General features: G+C 38.4%; 1 protein-coding gene across 1 annotated transcript; it reads left to right on the forward strand.

Annotated features, from left to right (window-relative positions):
• The first annotated feature begins 1,108 nt into the window (after positions 1-1,108).
• maip1 (matrix AAA peptidase interacting protein 1) lies at positions 1,109-8,110 on the forward strand. Its single transcript, XM_028435945.1, has 5 exons — positions 1,109-1,421; positions 3,846-3,917; positions 4,615-4,741; positions 6,938-7,091; positions 7,192-8,110. Exons 1-5 carry the CDS (start codon positions 1,119-1,121, stop codon positions 7,268-7,270), a joined length of 735 nt encoding a protein of 244 aa, XP_028291746.1. The 5' UTR covers positions 1,109-1,118; the 3' UTR covers positions 7,271-8,110.
• The last annotated feature ends 1,287 nt before the right edge of the window (positions 8,111-9,397 follow it).

Consider the following 9,397-nt stretch of genomic DNA (forward strand, 5'->3'; position numbering starts at 1 on the left):
AACTATTTCCTGGAACAGCTGCACAGTCTCACTCCGCTGTAAGGCAGAGGGAGGACACGCCCCCTCCCAAAGGCACGTTGCTCCTCTGCCTCTGTTCCCATTGTGTGGTTTTACGTGTTTGCGCGTGCACAGTCAGGTCCCCAAGATGACAACCATTTAGCGTTTATTCGTACCCATTCAGCTATTTTTCAAAGGTACATTGTCAGTTATTTGAAACGTTTACCAAATTAATAGTCTGAAACACTATGGCAAAACTGTTTTGCACTGTAAGAGCATACAATACCATTAATTTTGGGGGTATTGTAATGTTTATATGCAATTTTGACGTTCTCATTGTGTGTGCGTTCGTTGACCCGACGACGTCCGAAAAAGACGTCTTCTCAACGTTGTTTCAACATTGATTTGCTCAATGGGAGCTCGACATTAATTATTTCTTAAAAAGATTGCAGAGCATAAATGTTGATGAAGTACACCTGGATATATACTATAATGATTTTTAATAAACAGAAGCACATCACACGCATGTGTCTGTGACTGAGTGAGGAATTGCAAGGCTGTTTAAATTTCATATGTGAAATTGCTTCAAACCTTGAACGTCATATCAAGGTTCAGATGAGGTCGTGGTCATGACGTTTAGATGCCGACCTATTTTGGATGTCATATAGGCAGCGCAGATGTGGTCCAGACCGACCAACGCATTATGAACGTGATCTGGAGGTCCGTGGACATCGGATGTTTAGTGGGTTGCTTTTGTTGGTACTTGTACTTTTTTTAGTACATTTCTAAATCAGTAATTTTAGTTGTACTAAGTACATTTTAAAAGAAGTAATTTGTTACATTTCTACACCCAACCGTTACTGAGTAAATTATTATATTTTGTTTTAAAACGATCAACGGACATTGTGAAACTACAAAAAATGAAATGACCAGACAACAATCATATCAATAACATATTTTATAGAGGCAAATATTCTACACGTGCGTCCTACAGTTTGAGAAGCACCGCGTTTGTGTTCTGTCCTGAGTGCGTTACCACCTCTGTCCACAGGGGGCAGCAGCAGTAGCAGCAGCATTTATGTTAACACGCACACGAAGAAGAACACAACAATTTAGGGAAAATGGCGCTTACCTTGTTCAGAGGTTGCTCCAGATTATCGTCATCTTTCAACGTTGCACGTTTGTGTTTGAATGAAGGCTCAACCCTCAGTATGTCCAGAAAAAGACGGTTATCCGTTCCTTCCATAGCGGCTTCGACGGTTCGCCCGTACAGCTCTGAGTGGAAGGAGAACAAACAGAAGGTGGTGGTGGTGAACATCCCTCACCCACTGATGTGGGTCCGAACCCAGTTCTACTACTTCCTCATCCGGACCTACTTCGACAAAGAGTTCAGTATTGAGGAGTTCACAGAGGGAGCCAAACAGGTCAGTAGACCTGCCTGGTTCTGTCTGTGTTTATTGCATGTTGGTACTTGGAGCTTCTATAGTGTAAAACATCTGGGAGTGTTGCTGCCAGGCTCGGGGTTAATTACATATTTCAATTGCAATTACGTCCAGTTATCCATGGATCATGTTTAACTACAACTCAATTACAATTACGGTGACTTGCATTTGTTCCAATTACAGTTACATTTACAATTATTATTTCCCCCTGAAATTCAATTACAATTACATTATCAATTCAGAAAGTTTAGTTACAATTAATAAATAACACCATAAAACCTATACTTCCTCTTTTGTTATCTTTCTGTTGGCATCTCTTATAACAAAGCGGCAGTATGTAAGGTTTTTTTGGCATCATTTGGTCAAAAATACATAATCATCTTTGAGCATATTGTGATCCAGAGTGTTTTGAGTGGACAATAAATCACTTCTCCTAACACTGTAAATGAAGTCTATAAATCCAGGACCATGATGCTGGACTTAAGCCAATCAGAGATCTTTCTACAAACAAGTGTATTTCATGGGCTGTTTTGGGCGATACTGTTGGCTACTCGACTGAAATCAGCCGCGTTCACGTACCAAATGCAATGGCGCACATTCCAGCCTAAGTCTCCATTTGTCACTTGTCACAGACCAATCACAAAATATACCGGTATGGGAGGCTAAGTTCCGGTTTTGAAACAGAGCGGTGGGAGGATTCTACAAACTGCAGCTTTAAATCAGCTGTAAAATACACTAAAAAAATATTATCTATAATGCGATTTGCTTTTCATCTCTTGGTCACCTTGTTATGCATCCTTATCCATGAAAAATATTGGTATTAATATTTTTGTTGTGCGTTTTATGTGTCAGTATACCCTTCAATTTTTTATTTTTTTAGAAATGGTTAAATGATATGCAATTATAATTGACCCCAACCCTGGTGCTGCTGTTGATTCTGAAGGATATTCATCAATAAATGACTGGAAACAAACGGTAAACCACCAAAGCAACAGATCAGAATCATTCCACATTCACACATCTTATCATGGCTACATGACCATAAGCAACTTCTTGCAGTTAACTCGCACAACCAATTACTTAATAAATATAACATGCTGGATTAAAACACACATGATGTCAATAAAGTACATTGGAACTACTTTGTCATAAAAGCACTATTTAAATGATGTCTATTATAACATTCATCATTCACTCAGAATGACCTAAAATTGCCATTAACTAAAATACTTAATGATAAGACACAGACAGCACGCAGACGTACGATTTTTTCAGAAATGATTACTTTTACAATATACTATATGATGCTAATATTTTTTTTTTTTTTAATTAAAGAAAATAAATGAGTACCTTAACTTTAAACATGATATATTTTACTAGTTTTTAAAATCACAAAACACACAGGTTTATATTTACCCATAAACCAGGGAAAAGAAATGATTACTTAGGTTGTTTAGGGTCAATAGCAGGATCAACAGAAACAAAAAACATCCAGGAGCTTATGATAATTTAGGTTTTGTAAAAAGAAGTGTTGATTAGTACTCACCACCTGAGAAAAAAGAAGCTTTTAAAGCATTTGCAGGGTTGTTATTATATTTTGTACTCTTCCCATCTGTTAGTTAAAGGTGCAGTTCGCAACTCTCAAATCTCTCACTCCCTGCTGCTCTCTTGCCCTGCTTCCAAACTTTTCAAAGTGCCTCCCTCAGAAGAGCTAACAAGCTAAAGTTAGTCCGACAGCAACGTCACAGTAATATAACATGCTCTGTTAAAAGCATGTTACTGTAGCACTTCTCTCTCAATAAGCACACACTTCAGCAGCAGCAACAACAGTGTCATCTACAGCAGCCACACGGAGGCTGCTGTGCACACGAGCAACACATGCACTACAGAGTTCTAGTGTAAAAATTACAAATCAAACATAATATAAATCGATCGATCCATCTTTTACTCATCCAGACCATACACTGTAAAAAAGACGGCGCTCCAGCCCCAAGAAAGGGGCGGGGACTGTGAGCAACAGCTGTCAGATAGTCCATCAAACACAAACCTGGCTCTGCTTGGTTCTTTTTGCCCGGTCGCGGTGCATTCTGGCAATCTGCCAAAGGCTGCAGGAGCAGCAGGGGGGGGCTCAATGAGTCTGTTTTTTTTTTCACACAAACTACTAGTTTGATGTAAAGCTGTTCTTACATGGTGACAGCTTTAGCAAATATGACAAAAAGTCACTTTTATAAGACTGCACCTTTAACCACATATGCTGTACCATTTTCAGCATTTGATGCATCAATGTACAACATCATGGCTCTTACATTCATTATTTATGCTGACTTGTCATTTTTAAAATGCTTTGATCACTGTCCCTGTTGTGTTAATGATAACAATGTAACACACAATGCTAAACTCTTGCAGGCTTTTTCCCATGTGTCCAGATTACTGTCTCAATGTCAGTTTGAAGCTCTGGAGGGCCTCGTGGCTAAAGACGTGAGTCCAAGCAAAACTCTACCCTCTTCATTTTTACTGAATTAAAGGTTGGGAATTATATTTGTGTAAAAAACATATACTTTGGTACTGATTCACCTTCTGTACTTCACTGTTCAGAATTTAAAAATGGAATACATTTTCAACAGCTTTTATTGATGCTGTGTGGATAATACAGGTTTATAATACAGACACCTAATGCTGCCAGCTGTTTATCAGACAGAACATTTGACTGGTGTTGAGAGAGGCATATTTTATAAATGTTGGTAGTAATCGGTTTATTTGTATTTTTTATGAAATATTGTCATCCTTCGGACACACACTGCCCAACCTGGCAACACAGCTACTGGCACAGTGTTTTTTCCCTCTCTTCTCTGTTGTTGTTATGGTAACTCCTTACAGAAATGTACTCAAACATAAGAAATGGAAAGTACAAATATCGGTATCCAAATACAGGGAGTAAAAGTAAACCAATTCAGAAAAATGAATACCATAGATGAGATCCCTCCAGATAAGACTTACTTTGCTTCTACTCAGATTGTCTTAAATAAAGGTTACTGTCCCATGTCTCACCAAAGTGCACAGCTGACTTGTTTGGTTTTAATCTATGCATGTTTAAATGTTTTTTTTGTTGTTGTTGACTTTAATTGCATTCTTTTGTTTCGTTCCATGACACTACTGACTTGACTGCTTGTTTCAGCTGATAGGACGTCTGAAGGAAAAGTGCAACTCGCTGCCATTAAGTTACAGCACAGCTCTGTCTGCAGAGTCTGATGACATCATGTACACCTCATCAGAGGATGTAGGAATATTCTATGATGACAATGGTGAGTGAGAATTTCTAATTCACTGTTTGTATGTTTCTTTTTCTATCTTAGAAGATTTGTACTGGATGATTCTCTCAATCATGTCATAGGAAGCTTAGTTGAATAAAGTTGCACAAGATACCAAACAACTGAACCAGGATGTAGAAATATTTCCCCTTCTGTTGCAAAATAGTTGCATTAGAAAGAAAGTAAACCCACCAATTATTTGGTCCTGCCTTTAAATAATGCATTCATTAATACAACAAAGCTGGTCAGATGCTAAAACCAATGCTTTCCCAGAATACTTTGTGTGATGCTGCCTATCTGTGCTCAATTTACTCTAAACTTAACCAATCAGTGTATTCACTGCATTGTTAGCCGTTCCAGATGCTTTGGTGTTGACTATCTTATGGAGCTTTCAAACTTGGACTTGATCAGAAGCTTTTATCGAACAAATCATAACCACAATACCTATATCTACACATTCACTCATAGAACAGTTCCAGCCTACAGTTCTCTACGTAGGAGTATATCTGGTACAGGGTTCATTTTAAGTTATTTTGCTGAGTGCTTGTTGATGCTGCGACCCTCCTGTTGTCCATAGAGAGAAGCTCTGTTTTGATAGACGCTCAATAAGCCTGTTTTTCTGTCTTTAATGTTGAATTGCTGAAATGGAAACCAGTTCAGCCCAACACTATATTACTATGAACGAAGAGGCCTTCCTCCCTTCTAGTTTTCAATGTCTCCCTGCTCCATCACTGCTGTGACTAATGAAGGTGCCATAATGCAATTCTTTAGAAGTCCTGATACTATGCAATCTTTCACAATCAGATATTTTGGGACAAGAAGACATCTAAAACATGCTGATAAAGGCCTTCCTGTAGAGCCCCTATGGTCTATAAACACTGCAGGTTTGCATTGTGTTGTGAGATCTGTTGTTCTATAAGTCCTGTAAGGTTGGTCTTGTATGTTTTATGTTGATCTGCCGTATCCATGTCTGTAAAGCTATTTAACTCCTGTACAAATAAATAAACTTAACCTAATCTATATTAAATTACTAGTGGAATGGTAAATGTGTTCATGTTATTCAAAACAAATATATAAATATATACAGTATATCCAACGATCATTTTGATATGACATGTAATATATGGTTAAATGTGTGGCGTAATGGTGAAAAATTCAAATAAAACCTAACAATTTTTGAACTTATGCTGCTGACAGCCTTGTATATTAGCAGGACTTTGACTCCAGCAAGCCCCCACCAGCTTTCTCACACGCAATAGGAAATAGGAAAGCCCATCATTTTCACTGCTTTTCCACATTTTGTTACTATTTCCCCATTAGAATCTGAGTAATTATTTTTCACCCATCTCCATTTGTTCTAAGAACCCCAAAAACATAGTATTTGAGGTTTATTTTCCCAAACTCACCTGTTTTCCAGAGTTTTAGCTTCTGAAAAGTCACTTTCTGAGCAACTCCACACAAACAGGCTGATTTGCGGCCTACTTATGCATATTCATGAGTGGGCGTGTCTATAGACGGGACACTGACTTCATCCTCCTCGCACGGTGACGTAGGGCCAGATGACGGCCCGTCCTCCTCCCACCCACTCTGTAGCCGAGCTCATGCATGGGCGTGTCTGTTTGCATGTCAATCACGACAGAGCTTCCTGGAGGCGTGGCTTCTCCAGCTCAGTGCTGTGTGAAATTAGTCGTCAAAGTGGGAAGCGTCATCAAATTGGTGCAGTAAGAAAGGAGCAAATCACCCTCTAACTAACGATTGAGGGAATCAATGAAAAAAACAACACTTTGGGCATGTGTATGAAGCACAAATAGCACTTTTATGATGTTTAAAGCACAAAAAAGTTAATTTAGCGTAACATGGGCCTTTTAAGGGAAGCAATGCTTTCATTCATCTGAATATAGAGTTTCCATAGTCTCTCCAACAACATCACACGATCACGTGACGGATAATGTGTTCGCTTCGAAATGGACTCGGGTCTTTTTGGAAATCCATTGGTTTGTAACCTAAAATTAAAATTCTGAATATGTAGTATAAGTAGATCTCATCTACGGTACATACAAATGATTGTTTTATCATGCCACTACAACTATAAATGTAGATTTTTTTTTTTGCTGGTGATCTTGCTGACTGAGAGTTGATGTTTGTCTATTTAAAATGATGAATGTGATCATTTTCTTTTGTTGTACTCAGGGAGAAAGTTTGTCAGTATTCTGATGAGGTTCTGGTATCTGACAAGTGCACAACTTCCAGACGACAACATTGAGGGTGCTCGCATCTTTAAAGTAGCCATTGGAGAGGGAGCTGGAGAGGCAGAAACAAAGAAAATGCTTAGTGCTCTTTACGAGTTAGTGTTTACAAGGCTTCTGTGAATGAAAAATAATCACAAAATGCATTTAGTGATTTTTGAGCAGTGATTCTGATCCTCCCCTCTGCCTCTTTGACAGATTCCAAAGGGAGTTCACCAAAGGAGTGCCTCCAGATTGGACCATCACGAGGATAGAGCACTCCAAGCTTTTGGACTGAGGGACTTTTTTAAGACAGACTTTTCTGTACCTACGTGGAATTCCCCAGTATTTGCTTTTACCAATCTGAGCTAATGTGTCACAACAACAATTTGTCTTTATAAGTTTATTGAACACATGGTCTGGAATAGTGTTTTTTTTTTATATATATATAATGTAAACAATAACAGGTGATACAAAACAGCTGAGGTGGAGTCTAAAATGGAATGAACTGAGCAGAAAAACTATTGTGAATTTAGCTAATATTTGACAGCACAATAAGTAATATTACTTTTACTTTAACTGTAAGATTGAAAGGTGAGGATACTTGAGTTAAAGTTGTGTTAAACATGTTTTAACCATTTAACCATCCTCATCTTGTTCAGTCTTGCAATGATACCATCGGTACTCCATTGTTACCACCTGAGGGTGAAAGTATTGATTATTTGGCCCATACTCTGCTTTGATTGGACAGGCAGCAGTGCCACTCGAGGAACACATTAGTGTTAATAAAATAGTTCTGACTAGTCTCCAACCAACACAAGTAGAGGTAACTTGAATTTAAAAAACGTTTGCTTTGATGACATTTATTTTAAAGTTATCTGTTGCAGCACACAGAACAGAACTTTTTGAGTTCACAGGCAGAAATGATGCTTGTCTGTATTATATGGTGCCCTAACATCAATGTACCAAACTATTTTCATGAAAAGAGCTTTGTTTTGAGGTTTTTAAGGCCGGTTGTTTGTATGTGACTGAAGTATCTGACATACGTTATGTACCAGTACATGTTTGTCATTAGGGAGCTGCAAAAGACCTATGATTGTTTTATTAAAGACTTGTCACTTGACTAATGAAAAACACACTTTACACGTGCTTGTGTTGTTCATTTTTAATGCTGGTGTTTTAAATTGACCTGGACATCAGTCAATTTCTTTCTTTTATCACCTCACACAGATGAATATATTTATTAACATATTTAATACCCTGATGCATGTAAAGCTACGGTCACTATCATGGTTATTCTGCTTCCTTCACAGCAGACTGCTCCGGATGCCAAAAATGTTACTCTATCTGACTGGCATGTTCTTCTGGTCTGACTCTGTTGTTCTTCTGGTGCTTTTCCACCTACAGTTAAGAGTCGAGGGGTGGGGGTATGACCCCCACACTTCTTCACCATTTGCCGGTCCTGTGATAATCCGCAGGATGATTTCCTGGGTCTTTGTTCTCTTTTGTTTCCTGTTCCAAGAATCATTGGCCCAATCCTAATGTGTACTCACACACTCACTGACTTGAGACGTGCTCCCACTAAGTCTGTGAGGGCTCAAGCCTGTCCCATTGGAAAATCATGATGTGTGTGAGGGAACTCCCGGTGACTTTTTCAGGCCTTCTTGCTCCCCTTTCGTAAGTGGTCATCTTCACAGACTTATTGTGAGGGAGTTATCCATAGTTCAGTGCGTTGTGACATATGGCATAAATCTCCTGGGAAACCAGCTGGAGCCGCTTTAAAAGCGATGTAAAACGAGTGAATTAGTAAACAAAAACATAGTGATAATTGTGGGCAAATACCATATACACAAAAGCAAATGGCAAAAAAAAAAATCCATCTGTAGTGCAGTTAGGGGGGTTTGTAATAATTTTTTATGTCTGTCACTCCTACATGAAGATTATTTTGACAGTTACATTATGTGTATTATATATCGACTAAAATGCAGTTTGAGAAACAACAGCTCATTTAGAATCCTGCTCAACTTTTAACAAAATTAAGAATGAGTTGGTAAATTACTCAAGTAGAAGTACTGCACTGGCTCCCTCATGTAGCCTAGAGGGAGGTAAATACATTTCTGCTGCTGTTTAATGCATTGATAGACCACCCCCCCCCCCGGCCCCACCCCTTTTTTTATTTATTTTTTTTTATAATCGAGGACTGAACAGCAAAACCTGATGATTTATCAGCTGAGAACAAAGTATGAAAATATATTTACTGGTCATAAAAATAACTCAGCTCAAGGTTTTGAGCTTGTATTTAACTTTCGTATTTGACTTGTGAGTTTAATTAATTAGCCATGCAATAAACAGAGACTCACTGTAAACACAATCATAAAGAAGTGTAAACATTGTTCAAGATGGAGCTGGCTACCACAAATGTCAC

The sequence above is a fragment of the Gouania willdenowi genome, chromosome 21 (assembly GCF_900634775.1).
Source record: "Gouania willdenowi chromosome 21, fGouWil2.1, whole genome shotgun sequence".
NCBI lineage: Eukaryota > Metazoa > Chordata > Actinopteri > Blenniiformes > Gobiesocidae > Gouania > Gouania willdenowi.

Bases quoted from the DNA above. Each gene is read 5' to 3' on its own strand.
- maip1 (XM_028435945.1), top strand. From the start codon at position 1,119: ATGGCGCTTACCTTGTTCAGAGGTTGCTCCAGATTATCGTCATCTTTC. The intron at 1,422-3,845 runs GTCAGTAGACCT...AAACTCTTGCAG, and splicing joins TCACAGAGGGAGCCAAACAG to GCTTTTTCCCATGTGTCCAG. The intron at 3,918-4,614 runs GTGAGTCCAAGC...TGCTTGTTTCAG, and splicing joins AGGGCCTCGTGGCTAAAGAC to CTGATAGGACGTCTGAAGGA.